Genomic DNA, 21176 nt, shown 5'->3' with positions numbered 1-21176 from the left:
ATCAAACTTTTTTACAAGTGCATTTGAACTTTTTGAAACAATTTACAGTAAAATAAAAAACAAAGGTGACAAAAATATCATGAAATGTTTTACATTTCAATCATAAAATATGTTAAAAGATCAAATGAAAACCTAAAAGAATGAAATTATACCAGTTATAGGCTATATTCTTCAAGGGTGTCTTGAAACCTCAATGGACGGCACTGAGCTATCTTTTCCTCTTTCCTCTTTCCTCTTGACTCATTAAGATACAGCTCCTGGCAAACACACCCACTCCAAACACACCCACTCCAAACACACCCACTCCAAACACACCCACTCCAAACACACCCACTCCAAACACACCCACTCCAAATTCTACTTTGGACATCTACAATCTTCGGCCAAAGATGAGTTTTGTCAATATAGTTTCCTCGTTATTTCAACTTAATTCATCAACATGACTGTGTTTCACTATGGCAATTTGGTTGAATTAGTCAAATGTCATCAATTTAAACAGTTTATGGTCTATTGTAATTTATTTCCCCCATGGAATATGCCACAACTAGGCTACAATATATCAACATAATGCCTGGAAATAAAAGCTCCTTAGTTTCTGACATTTTGAATGTTGGAAAGTTTGGTATGCCAGGTGATTTGCAGATCAGACTGCAGCACCAATAACTGACGGACAAATTGCACCCCCTTGTGATGATAGCTAGATAGCAGGATCACATAATTAAATGCATCTGTATGGGAAAGCTATAGTAATACATTTTGGTCAACTGTTGAGCCACAAATGACATAATTGCTATTTCTGAGGAAATTGAAATGGGCTCAAATGTTTAATTCTTGATGAATTTAGTGTCGCTCAAGCCCATGGTAAAAATCTCAGATAAATTTCACTTCCAGGCACTAGGGGTCCTCAGTGGCTAGCGGTGCATGATGTCTCAAAACGTATTTGTTTTTATCACGTGACAGGAAAGTCCCTGTTGGAACGTTTGCCAAACAAGGAAGCAATCCTGCAGCTAGCTAATGCCCGCGACTTTGCTGACAGCTAGTGGGGGTGAAGTCCGAAACCAAATTTGAAGACGTTTATGATCACAGTTAGCTAGCTTCACGTCCTGTGGCTAACTTTCGGTACATTCAGCAAGGACTGTCTACTCCCTCTTGTCTTTCTGCTAATGCTATAAGATCCAACGAAGCTTGCCTGGCCAGTTTAGCTGGCTAGCTAGCATTCTCCTTGTCGACGAGTGTGTGGGCTGTCTGCATTCCTGTGTTGAGTTTTTGACAGAGGACTTTTCACTTATTTTGTCTTTCGCCGTAACGGTGGGTGACTGTCCTAGGTAGCTAGCAAGGACATTGTTCACCCAGTCACTTTTCATGCTAGGCTTTTGAATAGAGCGCTACGTAAGATAACTAGCTAGCTAGGTGGTTAGCTAACGGCGCTTTTCGACTGTCATACTTTTCTCGTTTTTGACACATCGCATCGGACTAGCTGTATCATGGGCACAAACACATTAACAACTAGCTAGCTAACTAGCTAGCTTAAGGTAAGTTGTCTTCTAAAATCATTGGCAGCTGGGCTGGCAACTTTAGCCATAACTAACTACGTTATCTGATTTATCCAAGTAGTGACACAGTAGCCATCGTTGTCAAAACAGAAACGACCTGTGATATCTGCCTATAATCTAGTCTGGTGTTAGGGTTATCCACTTCAAAAAACACGAGGATTTCGACACGCACCATCTGATTGTTCTGCAATCGTTTATGTTAGAATTGATTGCATTTTAATTTATAGGATTCATATATTAATATTAAGTAAATATAATACCCAACATCCGATTTGGACCAAATGAATGGTCAAACGTCACCCCACATTAATCCCACCCCAACAACCAATATATAGTAACAGTTCTGTGTCTGACAAGTAGTATGGAGGTGCGGCTCTGAGTACTGTTTCTTCATCCTATGTAATGAATTCCCAGTTAATTTGGTGATGTTTTCCCCTGTTAAGAAAAAATGGTCATGGATATTGTTAGGTTTATGTCCCATCATACATCCTGATATTACCAGGTTCTGATCAATAGATGATGCTGTTCATGCTATTAGGTGAAAAGTTTGAAAGAACCCCCCCCCCCCCTCTCAATGCTAACAGGGTACTACAAAATGACATTGGTTTCCTAAGCCTGTGAGCAGTCTATTGACATTGTATGACAGCAACTCATGCTTTAGTTTTGTTCGCCACTGTTCCAAATGCAAACCTTTTAGCATTTGTGGCACAAATCCAATGCAATTCAATGCTACCTATGTCAGTATTTTCACACTTAATGTCCAAATCATCCTAAAGTATCTGAAAATGAATTAAGGCAATAATGCTACTTATAGATTTGGATATGAATTTTGAAAATTGAAATATAGGTACCATTGACATGCATTGGATTTGTTACAAATTATAAAACGTTTGCGTTTAAAACATTGGCCAGGTAAACAAAACCAAAGCATGGGTTGCTGTCATACCTTGTCCATAAACTGCTTAAACCAATATGTAAAAAAAATATATATAATAAATCACCTAATAGCAGGAACAGCACCATCTAGTTTTTAGAACTTGGTATTAACAGGATGCAGGATATGACATAAACCTAACAACTTCAATGACACATTTCTCTGATGAAGAAACAATACTCTGATCCACAGCTCCATACTACTTGTCAGGCATAGAAAACTAATACTGTATACTCGTAGTTGGGATTGGCTGGGGTCCATGGGTGGATTTTGACAATTACTTTGGATTCCTCATGTGAGATGGTGGGTGTCCTGGCTTGCTGAAATGACATTGAATAATGGCCCATTAGCTTGGCATTTGTGTAGAGTTAGCTCTAAAAATTAATGCCAAACTTGAGTCAATGTTTTGGATAGTTGGTAGCATGCTAGTTGGCTACTGTCAGATTTAGTATCTAGGCTAGCTGTCAGGGAAACTGCCATCGTATGACTGTTGTGAAGAGCACCATCAGGTGTTAAGATTGCATTGCAACATAACTTTGTTCTAAATAATGTGTGTTGCCTCATACCAGTTCACTATAGAATGAGGACTTGAGCCATGCTGCTTTAATGTTTGGTTATCTTTACCTTCTTTTTTTTAAAAACCAGATTTCATGTTATTCTGGAGAGGCTGCAACTCCAAGATTCCAGACCTTTTCATCCAAGATTTCCCCCCACACCTTCCCCACAAAGCCCCACTCCCTCTCCCTGACCCCTCATAATGTTGGAGGGACTTGTTGCCTGGGTACTCAACACATACCTAGGCAAATATGTCAGCAACCTAAATACAGACCAGCTCTCCATCGCCCTCCTCAAAGGTACCCTGTCTGTCTGTCTGTCCGTTTGGCTGCCTCAGGGTGTCCACCATCAGTTTCTATGATGACATCATCCTCGCTCTTACCCTCATTGAATTTGACAGCTCTTCAACGTGCTATGCTACCAGAATCCCTGCAGTATACAATATAGCACAATACATATCATAATGTATCATGCATTTACTGTAGCTGTAGCACTGTATCTGAAACCCCTGTCTTCCTAGGGGCGGTGGAGCTGGAGAACCTTCCCTTAAGGAAAGATGCCCTCCGAGAGTTTGATCTGCCCTTTGAGGTCAAAGCAGGTGAGTGATCAATATGCCCAATATGAGTTATTATGAGTTGAGCAAAAGATTGGCCTTAATTCCTGGGCACTCACCACACTTATCTTCAGTCCTTGCTGATCAATACTGCTTGTTTGACCTTGTGTTCACTAAAAGAATGTCAACAATCAGTGTTATTTAGTCTGGTAACAAGCATGCACCGATAATGGCAAAGGAAATAAATAAAAAACATTTTTTTCACCTTTATTTAACCAGGTAAGCTAGTTGAGATCAAGTTCTCATTTACAACTGCGACCTGGCCAAGATAAAGATAAATGGTTCAACATGCCTTTCTTTCAACCAATCCAGTGATTGGTTTAATTGTTAAGACTAGCTGGATGGTAAGTGGCTGTGTAGTCAGTGCAGCACAGTGATTAGTATGACAACAGTCTACAGTTCTTAGACATACAATAATAAATACACAACAGCAACACAATGCATTTCACACAGTACATGACAGCTATACTGAGAAAGTATGCAAGTTCACAAAAGTCCTATTTGAGGTTGAGCAATGTTCATTTAGTCACTTCAAATGAATGTTATCTCAGCTTTTATGTCGTTTATCTTCATTATTTGATTTGAAGTTAGTGTATTGATAAGGAGAAGGGGCACCATTGTTATCTTCAGTAACTTCTTTACTAAGACAAAATCAAGACACAATACACAGATAATTATGAGTACTGTAGTACTTCATGCTACACCATGCTTGCGCTCTCCAGGCTTCATTGGGAAGATCACACTCCAGATCCCGTTCTACCGGCCCCACAGTGACCCCTGGGTCATCTCCATGTCCCAGCTCAACCTCATCATCGGCCCGGTCCGACCCCAGGAGTATGACAAGGAGACGGAGAGGGAGGCCGAGCGCGAACGCAAGAAACAGCTGCTCAAGGCACTAGAGGACAAGTGGAAGGTGTGTGAGAATGGTGACCTGAATCAGGCTCTGCTGTATTCTTATCTGTAGACTGTGTATGTATGCAGTATACAAAACATTATGAACACCTGCATTTTCCCTGACATAGACTGCCCATGTGAATCCAGGTGAAAGCTATGATCCCTTATTGATGCCACTTGTTAAATCCACTTCAGTCACTATAGATGAAGGGGAGGAAACAGGTTAAAGAATCATTTTTAAGTCTTGAGACAATTAAAACATGGATTGTGTATGTGTGCCATTCAGAGGTGGAATGTGCAAGACAGAACATTTAAGTGCTTTTTAACAGGGTATGCTAGTAGGAGCCAGGCGCACCGGTTTTTGTCAAGAACTGCAATGCTGCTGGGGTTTTCACGCTCAACAGTGTCCCGTGCATATCTAGAACAGTCCACCAGCCAATTTGACACAACTGTGGGAAGCATTGGAGTCAGCATGGGCCAGCATCCCTGTGGAATGCTTTTGACAACTTGAAGATTCCATGCCCCGACGAATTTAGGCTGTTCTGAGGGAAATGGTGGGGGGGTGCGCAATGCAATATTAGGAAGGTGTTAATAATGTTTTGAAAACTCAGTGTTTGTATGTAGACAGTTGCATTACTGTACTTAAAGACTAATGCATAGTGACATGTGTTTTATCTTATGAATGTGATTTATTGATTGCATGTAATCAATATGGCCTTACTTTTGGAATCATTGTATTATGCTATTGCAGTGAAGAGTGGCTTGCTTCCTACATTTGCTGTGAAATTATATGTATCCAAGAGGTCCACCAAGCCGCAGTTTACATATGATTGTGATATGTACAGTATCTTCAGCATTGTAATGATAGGGACATGTTGCTCATTAGACAACTAGTCGTTGTTTTGATTGATGTACCTTTCCCTCAGAGCGAGTGTGAACAGAAAGGAGAGTCGTACTGGTACTCTGTTACTGCCTCTGTAGTCACCAGGATTGTGGAGAACATAGAGGTAAAATATCACATTCCTTTGGGACATGTCATTGCAATCCACTTGACTTGTGTTTAGAATCAGAACTGACTTTTCCCTTTGGGGTTCCTCTTCAGCTAAAGATACAAGATGTCCACTTGCGATTTGAGGATGACTTGACCAACCCAGGGAAGCCATTTTGCTTTGGTGTCTGCATCAACAACGTATCTGCACAGAACTCTTCAATAGAACCGGTAAGAAACATGTGCCAGTCAGACATCGCTTGCCATATCAAGTGGGTATTGGCTGCTCTATCTAATAGTGACTGTGTTCCTCCTTCTTTACAGGCACAAAGGCTCATGCGGCAAAAGCAACTGGAGATTAAAGAATTCAGCGTCTATTGGGACACAGTGTCTAGCATGTTGGGCGATCTCCCCGCCAATGAGATTCAGGAGGCCATGACCAAGTGCATGCAGAGCCGAGAGCACCAGTATATCTTTGAGCCGGTGTGTGCCTCGGTGCTGCTGAGGAGGAATGCCTCCAAGGAGCCTCTGAGGTCTCGTAACGTGCCCCGCATCGAGGGCCAGGTTCAGCTGAAGCCTCTATCCCTACGACTGTCACAGGTGCAGTACCAGCAGATCATGGCCTTCCTCAAAGAGCTGGACCGCAGGGAAAGGGAGATGATGTTCCGCCAGTGGAGACCCAAAGTCCCTGTCATTGGAAACTGCCGGCATTGGTGGATGTTTGCCATCCAGGCCAACCTGAGTGAGATTCGAGAGCAGAGGCGGAGGGGGAACTGGGAGTTTGCCCTGCAGAGGGCACGGGACGCCCAGCTTTACACCAACCTCTACTTCCAGAGGCTTAAAGGAGCCCCCCTCACCCCCCCGGAGGAGTGTGAATTGCAGAGAGTGGAGGATGAGCAGAATCTGGAGGAGTTGCAGAGCCTTAGGGGAGTTGTCCACGACTGCTTCCGCAAACAGGAGGAAATCGCAGAGAGTGTGAGAGAACCTATCGCTGAGAGCCCACCACCCTGTTCTCCCACAGAGAGCTCCATCCCCAAGAGTGGCAGCTCTGGCATGATCCAGTACCTGCAGTCTTGGTTCCCTGGCTGGGGCGGCTGGTACGGAGCGTACCCTGAGACGGGCCCTGATGAGCTCCTACCAGGTCCTGGCACCTGGGATATGCTGGGTAAGCACTAAGGGGCAAATTCTGACTTTCACTTAGTCATGCATTGATGTCAATGGGAGACTGAACATTTCAAGTAGAAGTTGAGATTCAACCCTGAGAGCTTTTCTCCCGGATCGTGGAACAAACAATTGTATGTACAGTGCCTTGCGAAAGTATTCGGCCCCCTTGAACTTTGCGACCTTTTGCCACATTTCAGGCTTCAAACTTAAAGATATAAAACTGTATTTTTTTGTGAAGAATCAACAACAAGTGGGACACAACCATGAAGTGGAACGACATTTATTGGATATTTTTTATTTTTTAACTAATCAAAAACTGAAAAATTGGGCGTGCAAAATTATTCAGCCCCTTTACTTTCAGTGCAGCAAACTCTCTCCAGAAGTTCAGTGAGGATCTCTGAATGATCCAATGTTGACCTAAATGACTAATGATGATAAATACAATCCACCTGTGTGTAATCAAGTCTCTGTATAAATGCACCTGCACTGTGATAGTCTCAGAGGTCCGTTAAAAGCGCAGAGAGCATCATGAAGAACAAGGAACACACCAGGCAGGTCCGAGATACTGTTGTGAAGAAGTTTAAAGCCGGATTTGGATACAAAAAGATTTCCCAAGCTTTAAACATCCCAAGGAGCACTGTGCAAGCGATAATGTTGAAATGGAAGGAGTGTCAGACCACTGAAAATCTACCAAGACCTGGCCGTCCCTCTAAACTTTCAGCTCATACAAGGAGAAGACTGATCAGAGATGCAGCCAAGAGGCCCATGATCACTCTGGATGAACTGCAGAAATCTACAGCTGAGGTGGGAGACTCTGTCCATAGGACAACAATCAGTCGTATATTGCACAAATCTGGCCTTTATGGAAGAGTGGCAAGAAGAAAGCCATTTCTTAAAGATATCCATAAAAAGTGTAGTTTAAAGTTTGCCACAAGCCAACTGGGAGACACACCAAACATGTGGAAGAAGGTGCTCTGGTCAGATGAAACCAAAATTGAACTTTTTGGCAACAATGCAAACCGTATGTTTGGCGTAAAAGCAACACAGCTCATCACCCTGAACACACCATCCCCACTGTCAAACATGGTGGTGGCAGCATCATGGTTTGGGCCTGCTTTTCTCCAGCAGGGACAGGGAAGATGGTTAAAATTGATGGGAAGATGGATGGAGCCAAATACAGGACCATTCTGGAAGAAAACCTGATGGAGTCTGCAAAAGACTTGAGACTGGGACGGAGATTTGTCGTCCAACAAGACAATGATCCAAAACATAAAGCAAAATCTACAATGGAATGGTTCAAAAATAAACATATCCAGGTGTTAGAATGGCCAAGTCAAAGTCCAGACCTGAATCCAATCGAGAATCTGTGGAAAGAACTGAAAACTGCTGTTCACAAATGCTCTCCATCCATCCTCACTGAGCTCAAGCTGTTTTGCAAGGAGGAATGGGAAAAAATTCAGTCTCTCGATGTGCAAAACTGATAGACATACCCCAAGCGACTTACAGCTGTAATCGCAGCAAAAGGTGGCGCTACAAAGTATTAACTTAAGGGGGCTGAATAATTTTGCACGCCCAATTTTTCCGTTTTTGATTTGTTAAAAAAGTTTGAAATATCCGATAAATGTCGTTCCACTTCATGATTGTGTCCCACTTGTTGTTGATTCTTCACAAAAAAATACAGTTTTATATCTTTATGTTTGAAGCCTGAAATGTGGCAAAAGGTCGCAAAGTTCAAGGGGGCCGAATATTTTCGCAAGGCACTGTATGTTGCCATTGAGTGAGTGTAGTCAAAATAATGGGATAGCCCTTTAATACTAAAGACAGCAAATGCTATGTTGGAGTGTAGTACAGATGCAGTCTGTGTCTTTTAAGGACCTCACACTCTCTCAGTTGAAAATGGTTGCTTTTCCCCCTTGCCTATTCCCTATACATTTGTATCCCACTGTAAGGGACAAAAAGTCACAGTGCCATATGTCTCAGTCGGTTCCAACCTAATCAACCAGATGGTGTCCCTCTCTGTTCCCTGTACAGAGGAGGATCTGTTTGACCCTCTGGAGGACTCTCAGACCCTCAACACCTTCACCAGGAGAGACCACCTTTTTGCCCGGCTAGAGTTCCAACTGGAGAAGGGAGCCGTCACCCTTTTCCACCAAGACAAGAGGGGAGCTGAGAGTGGCGTCATCGAGTTGAAGTTCTCAGGTACAGCATGGTGTCTAAAATGGCACCCTATTTCTTATATATAGCACACTACTTTTGGCCAGAGCCATAGGGGAATAGAGTGCCATTTCGGATGCAGATTTACTTTATAGTAGACTCCTCTCCCAAATACTGATATTTGTTTGAGAACATAAGTTGATTGAGAATGCATGCTCATATGGGTAGTGGGTGCGGTGTGATAATGATTGATGGTTTGCCCTGAGCAATGCTGTAACGGTGTCTCCTTATCTCAGAGGTGAAGGTGGGAGTGGAGTCTCTGCCCCGCTCGGAGTCCTCTCTTCTGTCTGTCAAGCTGGGGGGCTTATTCCTCAGAGACCTCACCACCCAGGGCACCATCTTCCCCTTCCTTGTTTCCCCCAAACCGGTGAGGGAGCAGCAGGCCCGTTTGAGTTGAACATGTGAATAGATTGAACCTGTGCTATATGTGCAGAATATTAATCTGTCATTGTTATCTTCCTAAAAGGACCAGGTTGTGGTTGCCATAAACCAGCCTTTTGGCCAGCCTAGCGGTGCTGAAACAAGCAGCTCAGGTGAGTGTTTTAAGTTTACAAGAAGATTGCAAAATGCATTAATCACTTGTTAAATGAATTAATGTTATTTCATGAAATGGAATATAAATACAATAAAAGTTGATATTTTTTGGCCAGTCCCTAGCTCAGAGTCATCGGCGTCCCCTGTGTTTGAGATGATATACGAGCGCAACCCGGTTAGGTGTAAATTTGAGAGGAGACTGGAGGTGAACACTAGCCCTCTGAACATCATCTACAACCCTCAGGCCATTAAGAAAGTCACTGAGTTCTTCTACAAAGGAAGAGTCCACACCTCAGGTAAGATATAGATGGATATATATATAGATATCTGTCTCTCTGTGTGTGTGTGTGTGTGTGTATGTGCATGTATACAGCTGAAGTCGGAAGTTTACATAAACCTTAGTCAAATACATTTAAACTCAGTTTTCACAATTCCTGACATTTAATCCTATTAAAAATTCCCTGTTTTACGTCAGTTAGGATTACCACTTTATATTAAGAATGTGAAATGTCAGAATAATAGTAGAGTGATTTATTTAAGCTTTTATTTCTTTCATCACATACCCCGTGGGTCAGAAGTTTACATACACTCAATTAGTATTTGGTAGCATTGCCTTTAAATTGTTTAACTTGGGTCAAAATTTTGGGTAGCCTTCCACAAGCTTCCTACATTAAGTTGGGTGAATTTTGGCCCATTCCTCCTGACAGTGCTGGAGTAACTGAGTCAGGTTTGTAGGCCTCCTTGCTCACACACGCTTTTTCAGTTCTGCCACAAATTTTCTATGGGATTGAGGTCAGGGTTTTGTGATGGCCACTCCAATACCTTGACTTTGTCCTCAAGCCATTTGGCCACAACTTTGGAATTATTCTTGGGGTCATTGTCCATTTGGAAGACCCAAGCTTTAACTGATGTCTTGAGATGTTGCTTCAATATATCCACATAATCTTCCTCCCTCATAAAGCCATCTATTTTGTGAAGTGCACCAGTCCCTCCTGCAGCAAGGCACCCCCAAAACATGATGCTGCCCACCCCCGTGCTTCACAGTTGGGATGGTGTTCTTTGGCTTGCAAGCCTCCCCCTTTTTCCTCCAAACATAACAATGGTCATTATGGCCAAACAATTATATTTTTGTTTCATCAGACCAGAGGACATTTCTCCAAAAAGTACGATCTTTGTCGCCATGTGCAGTTGCAGACCGTAGACTGGCTTTTTTATGGAGGTTTTGGAGCAGTGGCTTCTTACTTGCTGAGTGGCTTTTCAGGTTATGTTGATATAGGACTCGTTTTACTATGGATATAGATACTTTTGTACCTGTTTCCTCCAGCATCTTTACAAGGTCCTTTGCTGTGGTTCTGGGATTGATTTGCACTTTTCGTATCAAAGTATGTTCATCTCTAGGAGTCAGAACGTGTCTCCTTCCTGATCCATTTGACGGCTGTGTGGACCCATGGTGTTTATACTTGCGCACTATTGTTTGTACAGATGAACGTTGTACCTTCAGGCATTTGGAAATTGCTCCCAAGGATGAACCAGACTTGTGGAGGTCTACAATTGTCAATTAGCCTATCAGAAGCTTCTAAAGCCAGCTTTTTTCCCAAGCTGTTTAAAGACACAGTCAAATTTGTGCATGTAAACTTCTGACCCACTGGAATTGTGATACAGTGAATTATAACTGAAATAATCTGTGTGCATATGACATTTTTGCACATTTCTTTAAAATATATACACACAACTGTGTGTGTGTGTGTGTGTGTGTGTGTGTGTGTGTGTGTGTACACGCATATATCAAAAACAGGTTTGGACATTTTTGCAAATGTATTAAAAATAAAAAACTGATATCACAAGTATTCAGACCCTTTACTCAGTACTTTGTTGAAGTACCTTTGGCAACGATTACAGCCTCAATTATTCTTGGGTATGGCGTTACAAGCTTGATACACCTGTATTTGGGTAGTTTCTCGCATTCTTCTCTGCAGATCCTCCCAAGCTCTGTCAGGTTGGATGGGGAGCGTCGCTGCACAGCTATTTTCAGGTCTCTCCAGAGATGTTTGATCGTGTTTAAGTCCGGGCTCAAGCTGGGCCACTCAAGAACATTCAGAGACTTGTCCCAAAACCACTCCTGCGTTGTCTTGGCTGTGTGCTTAGGGTCATTGTCCTGTTGGAAGGTGAACCTTTGCCCCAGTGGATGCGGTCCTGAGCGCTCTGGAGCAGGTTTTCATCAAGGATCTCGCTGTACTTTGCTCCGAACATTTCTAAAAACCTGTTTTCGCTTTGTCTTTATTGGGCTATTGTGTGTAGATTGATTAGGAAAACATTTCATCTATTTTTGAACAAGGCTGTAATGTAACAAAATGTGGGAAAAGGAAAGGGTCTGAATACTTTCCGAAGGCACTGTATTTATCCACCACACGGCAGTGTTGTTTGCCCTTTTGTTGATGAGCCAGAAGGGTGGGATGTAAGGGCTGTATCTAGCACTGTAGTCTATATTTCCCATGTGCTCAGGAAACAACATTTCCATTCTGAGGAAAATAAAAGGTTTTAAAAGATATTATGGTCTGTTTGGCAGGTTTTGGGTACCAGTCGGAGCTGGAGGTGAGAGTGGCGGAAGCTGCCAGGAGGCAATACAACAAGCTCAAGATGCAGACCAAGGCGGAGATCAGACAAACCCTCGACCAGCTACTAGTGGGAGAGTTCATTGTAATAACTTTTGACTTCTTTCCTCTCACACCATGTGTCATTCTAATTTTGTAGTTGAACTGTGAAGTTGATGATATGATCATTGATCACATAATTAATGGTTATTGTATATTGGAAAAATAATTCCCCCATTTTTTTAAGTGTCTGTAATTGGTTTATACTAATGTTGTGTGTGACTTTGTACTTTTGCTCTATTTGACATTACAGGAGAACAGTAAGCGCTGGACTATGAAGTTGGATATCTGTGCCCCCCAGGTGATCTTCCCAGATGACTTCCAGTCACAGGACCCCATGTTAGTGGTGGTTGACCTGGGACGGATTCTCCTCACGAACTCACAAGGTAAAATTAGCTCATATCTTTGCACAACACATTTGACTAAGCTGATTATTTCAAAGGTAGACTAAGCACAGTCTGCAGTCTTGTAAAATGGTTGTTGTTGAATAAGCGGGAATAGTAATTTTTCTTTATCTATATTGTATTAAAGATATTCTGTTTAAAATGTACGTTTAATTTTCTCTTTAAAGATGACACTAAAACAAAGTCGAAGACCACTCAGCCGGAGGGGGAGGAGTATAACAGTGATGAAGAGTACCAGACTCCGCTGGCCACACCCCCAAATTCTCCACCCCCTGAAATGGAGACTGAGTTCAAAGACCAGAACAAGTACCCCCAGCTCGCAAGCCTTAAATCCCCCGAGGGGGTCCAGGCCTTCAGCAGAAACCTCTACGAGAAGTACTCTCTGTCCTTCAAAGACCTGCAGATCATGGTGGGACGCTACAAAGACAACTGGAAGCACCTGCAGGAGAGCGAGGTGGGGCCCACCCACGTGGTTGAGAAGTTTAACGTGCTGCTGGAGCTGGAGCAGAGGTTGCGCTACACCTCAGACCCCCAGCTCCCTGGGGCTGTGCTTTCCGGTACCCTGCCAGATCTTAAGGTCCACATCAACCTGGAGAAGATGACTGCCCTCAGGAGCTGCCTGGCCCGATTGGGCAGCCCCGCTGAGGAGGACGAAGGCCAGGAGAAAGCAGAGAACGTCAAGACGCCTGACCCCTCCAACCTGCGCCATGAGAAGATCTTCCAGAGGGAGGACAGCCAGTGGAAGCTCCAGGGCTCGGCCAAGAACCTTACCCAGAGCGTGATGACACTGGAGCAGCACACGAGGGAGGTCCTGGTGGAGTCTCGCCTCCTCCTGGCTGAGTTCAACATCAACTACATGCAGCTGGGCGTGGAGAGCAACGGACGATACATCTCCGTCCTTAAGGTCTTCGGCACCAATGCCCATTTTGTGAAGCGGCCTTACGACGCAGAGGTGTCTCTCACCGTCCATGGCCTGCTGCTGGTGGACACGCTACAGACCTATGGCTCAGACTTTGACCTCCTGGTGGCCTCCCACAAGCACCTGAGCTTCGATGTGCCTACTGGCAGCCTCCGAGAGAGCCAGCCCTCCTCCCCTGCCGGGCCCGAAGGGATGTCGCCCGAGCACCCTGCCCTCCACCGAGACTCCTCCTCTGGGTTACTCTTTGACAGATCCTCCCCATTCAGCTCCTTCCTCAGAGACCAGGAGGCCCTCATCAAACTGGAGTACCAGTTTGTCAGCTCCGACTGCCCCTCCATGAACCTGGACAGCTCCCTCCAGGTGACCACTATGCAGGTCAACAACCTGGACATCATCCTCAACCCGGAGACCATGGTGGAGCTGCTCAAGTTCCTCCAGAAGTCTTTCCCTAAGGAGGAGAGCCCCTTGGCCCAGCAGCCATCGCCCCTTCCGGTGGGCCAGGGCCAGGAGGGTCAGGAGGAGACCTACCAGTCCACCTATGACCAGAACAAGGAGCTGACTGTGGAAATCCACAGGTTGAACCTGCTGCTGCTGAGGACTGTGGCCACTGGCAGTGTACTGGGAGGAGAGAAGAAAGGCTTGAAGATCGCCACGGCCAGTGTCAATGGCACTAAGGTCAATGTGTCCATGGGCAGCCGGCTGGATGTCAATGGCTCGCTGGGCTCTATCCAGCTAGTAGACTTGACCCAGGAGGGCGGCCGGAGCCAGTTTGTGGTCAGCATTGGCAACGTAGAAGACGACCCCTCGGCAGCAGGAGGCGTAGCCTTCTTCTGTGGCTCTGAAGGAGCCCCCTCAGAGGCGTTGAACTTCCGACTTCTGGAGCGCTCCCAGGGGGAGTGCTCATTAACACTGCAGATGGCCTCGCTGCACTACAACCACTCCGCCAAGTTCCTGAAGGAGCTGAGCCTCTCTGCCAACGAGCTGGAGGACAACTTCCGCTCCATGCTCAAGACAGCCGCCACCAAGGTGTCCACGGTGCTGGCAACCAAGACGGCCGAGTACAGCGGCATGGTCTCCCTGTTCGAGACGCCGTCGCGGCGCTCCAGGACCCAGAGCCAGAGCAACTGGAGCAACTATCCGTTTGAGGATGAAGAGGATTTGAGCGTGCAGGAGGAAGAACCCACCATAGACTCGTTTATGGTCAAGCTGATCCTCAATGTCAGCATCGAGTCACCAGTCGTGTCCATTCCCCGTAAACCTGGTCACCCCGAGCTCCTGGTGGGTCACCTGGGGAGTATCACCATCCAGAACTTTGTTGCCGGGCAGGACACGGAAGGGGAGAGACTACAGGTGCTAGTGAAGGATATCCGGCTCTACTCTCTCAATACCAGTCACCTTGTGTTGAGGAAGGTAGCTAGAACTGACAGCAGTTCCTCTAACCAATCTCCTTCTCACAACGGAAATATCAATCAGGACGAGCCACAGTTTACTCGCCATGACTTCTTTGAATATCTGAGTCGGGGAAAAGGTGAGGAGAAATGATTAGAATGGGAAGTGAAGAGTTTCCCCACCATTTCCTTTCCATTGTTTTGCTATATTTAGAGTTACTGTATTTTTGTATTACTGTTTGGTTGTTATGATAACTCCCACTTTTCTCTCTCTCTCAGCCTTCCATATTCTGAAAGACACCACCATTCAGTTCACCCTGGAGAAAGTTCCTCCCATTGATGAGGATACCCAGTTCACCTTCCTAACCACAGACGAGCCCTATAACAGCACAGGGTTACTTCGGGTGGAGGGCAAGTTTGTCAACGCAGTACAGGTATACTTTTCTCACATTTGTGACTTACTGCTCATCTCAAATGTATTTTCTTTGCGTCTTTGACTGAATCAAATGACCCGAGTAGAATTAAATATTTTTAAATATAGATATTAAATATTTTCTGTTGTATTTTATATTGCAATGAGGGTAGTTTGCAAATGTTTACTGTCTATTTTGTTTTTAGATTATGTTTTGACTTTGTGCTCTCAGGTGTTCCTGGCCAAGCCTGTGTATGAGCAGGTTCTACAGACACTGGATAACCTTCCCCTCACTGAGCCCCAGAGATTGACGCCCAGCCAGCCTCCCACCCCACCGCCCCCCACCCCCTCCTCCACCAAACCCCACCGCTTCCCAGATCCCCAGGGTGGGCTCTTTGCCCGGGACCCCCCGCTCATCGGCCTCTCCTACGCCTCCCTGTCCAACTCGCTGTCGTCCCCCAAGCCCCTGCAATCCCACAGTCCCCCGATGCAGACGCTCTCCTTCACCCAGGTGAGGGCCACCTTCAGGGTGGCAGAGCTCCAGGTGCAGCTGAGTGCTGACCTCAGCCAGGGTTCCCAGGGGCTGGTCAGCCTGCGCTTCCAGGACCTGGAGGGAGACTTTACCAAAGACCACCCCAACTGCCTGTCTGTCCAGCTCACGTTGCGCTCCCTCCTCATGGAGGACCTCCTGGAGCAGAATCCCGAGTCCAAGTACAAGCACCTAATGGTTTCCAGGGGTGCTCCCAAGCCCTCCACATTCAGCCCCAAGGAATACCTGTCCCAGTCGTGCCCATCGGCCTCCAACGCCCTCTACCCTGAGATGCCCCGCTCGCTGCCTGCCCACATGGAGGAGGCCCAGAACGTCTTCCAGCTGTACCAGAGACACCCCAGCACCCCGTCGGCCGCCAACCGTAAGAGCGGACCCAAGAAGGACCCTGCCTGCCCCAGCACCCCACCTCCCTCCCCCACCCGCAATACCCCTTCACCCCACCCTCCGCCCTCCGACTTTGACGAGTCTCTTGTTCACATCAACTTGCTGCTGGTGGACCCGCGCCACCCAGAGTTCCAGAGCCGATACGGTGGCGTGGGGCGGAGCATCGACGTGGACTTCAACTGTCTGGATGTGCTGATCACGCTGCAAACATGGGTGGTCATCCTGGACTTCTTCGGGATCGGCTCCACGGCTAACAACCACGCAGTCAAGGTGCCCTTCCCCCAGCAGCCTATGCCGGGACATCCTCTGTTCCAGCCTGGGAACCCACACAAGCAGGGGGACATGTACCCAGACCTCAGCCAGGAGGAAGTTGCTGAGGTGGTCAACACTAAACTGGATCTCAAGGTACAGTACTCACAGCAGCAGCAATGAAGACGCATCGACATGGCTTTTCGGTGATGAAGTGAGAGTCACAAGAAATCTAAATAAATATAAGTACAATAGTGAGCATGAATACCTTTACCATGTTTTCCTCCTCAGGTCCATGCGCTTGCTCTTGTGCTAAACAAGAAAACCAATGAGCTTGCTAAAGCTAGCGTCTCCAAACTGTCTGCCCACTGGGAAATGATTGGTAGGTAATCAACTTAATGTTGCACTTAGATGTCAACAGTTTAATCATAGCCATTGAAAAAATGGTTGTATGAATATAATACAATATCAATCATGGTACATTCATATGAAGTATTTAAATTATGGTTTGTTGTATCACACTGTTGAAGAACAATGAGTTTGCATCTCATGCAGTGTGATGTCATCCTATATTTCAGATGGCGACCTAGCATTGCAGGGTAGTCTTGGAAGCCTGTCTCTGAGTGACCTGACCCCACATGGTGACCTCTACAGGGAGCGCTTCACCACGCGAGGCGGAGAGGCCCTTGTCTTCAACATACACAAGTAGGCTAGGTTTTCTTGATACAGGAATCACTTCCCTACAGCTACATTAGCTTGACAGCTAGCTCTGGTCTTTGACAAAGAAATAGACCTTAATTTTCTCATTGTTTTAACACTGCATCTCACTGACTAGTGGTATCTCTACAGATACGGGGATCCTGACCCCTGGCTTGAGCGGGAGTGTGACATGAAGGTGTCTCTGCAGATGGCCTCGGTGCAGTATGTCCACACGCAGCGCTTCCAGGCCGAGGTTGTGGCCTTCATTCAGCACTTTACTCAGCTGCAGGATGTCCTGGGCAGGCAGAGAGCCGCAATGGAGGGCCAGGCTGTGAGTACGGCCTTCGGATCCACTCTGCTTTTCAGTTTCAAGCTGTAGTGTTCCTCAAGGCTGTGTCCGTGATCCACTACTGTTGTCATTATATATGCTACCTCTTGGGGATTTGAAAACATTGTCAACTTTCACTGCTTCTTAGACCATACACAGCTGTACATTTCGATGAAACATAGCTAATTGAACTGTAGTGTCTACCCTGGCGTTATGGCATTCCGTCGTACCCCCTGCCAACTAAGATGGCTGCAGGTAGCCCAGGGAGTTGTCACCTGCCGTCACCGTCAGGTTGACCTTGGGTCACCTCAAGACAATATGGCCGTCTCTGTTGCGATCAGACTGGACACTGAGCACCATGTCTGGCCTGCTTGTTAAATCCCAACTGACATATGGTACAGGGCACTGCTTTAGACCAGCACACCAGGAGGCATCCAATCTCTCAAGTTGTCATTTATATGCCTCAACATGTATTTTAGATTCAAAGTATCTGAAGAAACAATTTATATATTTTTTTGTAATTGTAATTCATGTAATGAATATTTAGATTGTCCTTTAGCACTTTTACACCTGGTCAGCAGAGACGAGTGTTGTAGTATTCAATCCCCTATCCATTTGATCCTAGGAAAATACCAGTCTACCTTAATGTCATTAGCAGAAGCTAAAAAAAGACAACCACCCCCCCACTTATCCCTGCCTCCTTCCCCACAGGTTCGTGAGCGACCTCAGCGGGCGTCCCGTGTGCTGCTGGACATCGAGGCAGGCGCCCCCGTGCTGCTCATCCCCGAGAGCTCGCGCTCGCCGCGCCTCATTGTTGCCAACCTGGGCCAGCTGCGCGTCCATAACTCTTTCCTGCCGGCTGGCACCCATGGTACCTTCTCACTCAGAGACAAGGTAGAGAAACTTACCATGGCCCATACCTTTTTCCCCTCTCTGGTGAGTCCTGACAGCGTGTCTACCGGTCGTCCACATCCCTGCTACTGGACTAATATGGTCGTATTTATGAAGCATTTTACATTACTACATGTTTTCATATGACAAATGTGATGCAATGATTTATAACATTTTATAGGCCTATATGATACCTGTTTGAAATGTGATTTTGAAATGGCAAAGCCCTAAATCCATACTGTCATTGTTTGGCTGCAGAATCGTCGACCACAGACATTCTCCAGTAACGATGCTCATCAGCAAGGGTTGCATTTTTGATGCCACTTTTCTTTATCCCCCATCAGACTTTGAATGAGGTGTGATGTTTGCTGGCGCCTACGTTGTATATTCAGCGTTTGTGGTACAATACGTACTTGCATTGTTGTTGTGCGCTCCAGCCTGATGTCTCTTTACTGGTGACATTCAAATGGAAAATGCTTTATGAATACAGGCCTCTCTGAGTTTTTAATTGAGCATGAGAACGTGGCCACTAGATACTAGCACTGTATGAGGAAATAGTTTTGTATACTTAACTCGTACTAACTTTAGTTGTTTTCTTAACTCTCATAGTAATGACTGCTTCAGGTGGAGTTTGATGTGGTAGCATAGTGTTTCATCACCATTTTGCATTTTGTTTTGTGAAGAATTTGATATTGCATGCTAATTCGTACAAGGACCCTTCCCACTACAAGGTACAAGGGCATGTTTTTGGTGTGCTGCTTGGTTTGAGGTGTGAACCGTCTGCCCTCTATCTCAGATGGTTGTTCTGTGGACTTTCAGGGTCTTTGTGTGTTTTCTATCCTGAACCACTTGGATCAATTGCCTGGGTGTTTTATTTTATTTATTTGTGTATTTATTCAGTGGTTTCCTGGTCTTTTACTTAAATGGGCAATCAGCAGATGCTACATACATTTTTGGATTTAAAGTATAAATGCAATTCTATGTACACATTGATTCTTGAAAAATATAACTTATGAATGCATCATTAGCTTAGTTCAATTGTCGTACCCCGTTAGAACCCAAAATATAAGCTTGTTTTTAAATAAAGTAAATGTTTTCAAATAAAGTGAATGTAAAAAAAAATTGTTTATTTTTTTATAACTATATAGCCTCAACATGGCTAAAACTATAATTGTGATATCATGGATGGTCAGTCCTTGCATCCATAGCTCGGTCTATGAATTTGAAAGTGGTTGCATTTATCTAGCCACATCACTCAGCTTTTTATAGAAACAGGGCCAGGGAGATGGCTTTGTTATTGTTTCAACTGCTGATTGCCGCTTTAAAGTGATTTTTCAAATTCACTGTTTAGGCTGGGAAGAGCAATTGCAGCAGTTCCTTCTGACACTATGATAGAGGAACATTAGCTAAGTTGTCGTGCGAATTAATTATTTTGTCAGATGTGAAATAATAAGAGAAGGTTAATGTCAATGGTTCTTTCAGATGTTACAGTGTACGGTCATTAAGCAGTTCATCGTTCTTCCTAAGGATCGCGTGAGGGACAGCCAGTCACAGACTGGACCAGCAACGATTAGTGAGGAGGAGTCACCTGAGAAGCCCAAAACCTCCTCTAGCAACACCTCCACTCCCGCTTCCTTTGGTTTCACCCTGGGAAGGCCCCAGGCCCAGCCCGCTGCTGGGAGGATCCCTGGCGAGGATGACCCACCCTTCATCCTGGGTGAGCCCAGTGACCACTAAACTCATATATTCTCTGCAAATGTGTATGAATCGCTGTACTTCAAGTCAATAAATAAATACTTGAAATGAATATTCAGAATAAGCTTCTTGATGTGTGTGTGTTCCCAGAGGATCATGTGTGTCTGCTGGACTGCATAGCCTTGGACCTTCAGGAGATGGACATCTTTGCTGCGGAGCGTCTGCCCTGCCAGCCTTGGGACAGCGTCGCAGGGAAGCAGCCTGACTCAGACCTGGTCTTCCCCTCCTACTCGGTCCGCCGCACCGCCGCATCTCTGCTCAAGGAGCGCTGCCACCTCAAACTCAAAGTGGAGCGCAACCTGGACAGGTGAGCCTAATATGAAAGATGGGCACTAATAGACATTGTTGGGCTTGCTTCAGCAACAACACTACTGTTCTCTTGCTTACATAGTTGTTACCCACTGGGCAAAACTTGTGTCATTTCAACCATTTTTGTCTGCGTCGTAATGGATCTCTCAATTAGTTAAACTGACTATCTTTGTTGTATGTGTTTGAATGTTGCTGGTAACTATTGATTGATAATAGTTGTTCCTGTATGCTGATGACTTTTCCAAGTGGGACAAAAAAAAAGGTAGTATTGATTGGTGGATTTGACTGAATTATTGATTGATTGACTAGTGCGCTGAGCCATACGGTACCAGACATGTCCATCCACGGCAGCCTGTCCTCAGTACACTGCTCCCTGGACCTTGAGCGCTACCAGCTGATCCGAGGCCTGCTGGACAACAACCTAGGAGAGCCTGTTGAGGAGTTCCTCCGCCCGTACAACCTACAGGACCCCAGCAACTATGTGAGTACGCACACACGTACACACGCATACGCATACTCTCTGCAATGTGGCTGACTGCCAATTCTAGACTTTTAATTGACTAACAATGTTCTTCTGAGAGTGATTCTTCTGAGTGACTTCATGTGTTTCCCCAGACGGTGTTGAGTGGTGATGTGTACACCAGCCTGTCCGTCCTGGTGGACATGATGAACGTCAGCCTGGAGTTGCTGGACAGCCCCAACGCCACGGGACAGAAACCATGCTCACTAGCCAGGTTGGTATTAACGCTTCATTTTGAGCATGAGGAGATATCAAATGTTTTCTGTGT

The 21176-nt window shown here is 45.4% G+C and overlaps 1 protein-coding gene across 2 annotated transcripts in view; it reads left to right on the top strand.

Moving 5' to 3' along the window:
• Positions 1-966: 966 nt before the first annotated feature.
• Positions 967-21176, top strand: part of vps13d (vacuolar protein sorting 13 homolog D) — a 64040-nt gene continuing 43830 nt past the window's right edge. For both annotated transcript variants that reach the window (XM_046365378.1, XM_046365377.1), the window contains exons 1-24: positions 967-1532; positions 3133-3341; positions 3563-3640; positions 4378-4568; positions 5476-5556; positions 5652-5768; positions 5862-6702; positions 8733-8900; positions 9152-9282; positions 9382-9448; positions 9566-9745; positions 12016-12146; positions 12354-12486; positions 12672-14951; positions 15091-15245; positions 15456-16562; positions 16698-16788; positions 16985-17111; positions 17256-17436; positions 18145-18327; positions 19852-20041; positions 20170-20386; positions 20698-20869; positions 21004-21122. In XM_046365378.1, the coding sequence (XP_046221334.1) occupies positions 3245-3341; positions 3563-3640; positions 4378-4568; positions 5476-5556; positions 5652-5768; positions 5862-6702; positions 8733-8900; positions 9152-9282; positions 9382-9448; positions 9566-9745; positions 12016-12146; positions 12354-12486; positions 12672-14951; positions 15091-15245; positions 15456-16562; positions 16698-16788; positions 16985-17111; positions 17256-17436; positions 18145-18327; positions 19852-20041; positions 20170-20386; positions 20698-20869; positions 21004-21122 (7037 nt within the window). In that variant the 5' untranslated portion in view covers positions 967-1532; positions 3133-3244. The remainder of the gene's footprint in view (positions 1533-3132; positions 3342-3562; positions 3641-4377; positions 4569-5475; positions 5557-5651; positions 5769-5861; positions 6703-8732; positions 8901-9151; positions 9283-9381; positions 9449-9565; positions 9746-12015; positions 12147-12353; positions 12487-12671; positions 14952-15090; positions 15246-15455; positions 16563-16697; positions 16789-16984; positions 17112-17255; positions 17437-18144; positions 18328-19851; positions 20042-20169; positions 20387-20697; positions 20870-21003; positions 21123-21176) is intronic.

This window comes from Oncorhynchus gorbuscha, linkage group LG10 (assembly GCF_021184085.1).
Source record: "Oncorhynchus gorbuscha isolate QuinsamMale2020 ecotype Even-year linkage group LG10, OgorEven_v1.0, whole genome shotgun sequence".
NCBI lineage: Eukaryota > Metazoa > Chordata > Actinopteri > Salmoniformes > Salmonidae > Oncorhynchus > Oncorhynchus gorbuscha.
Note: the sequence above shows the minus strand (reverse complement) of the source record. Positions and strands in the feature narration are given on the sequence as shown.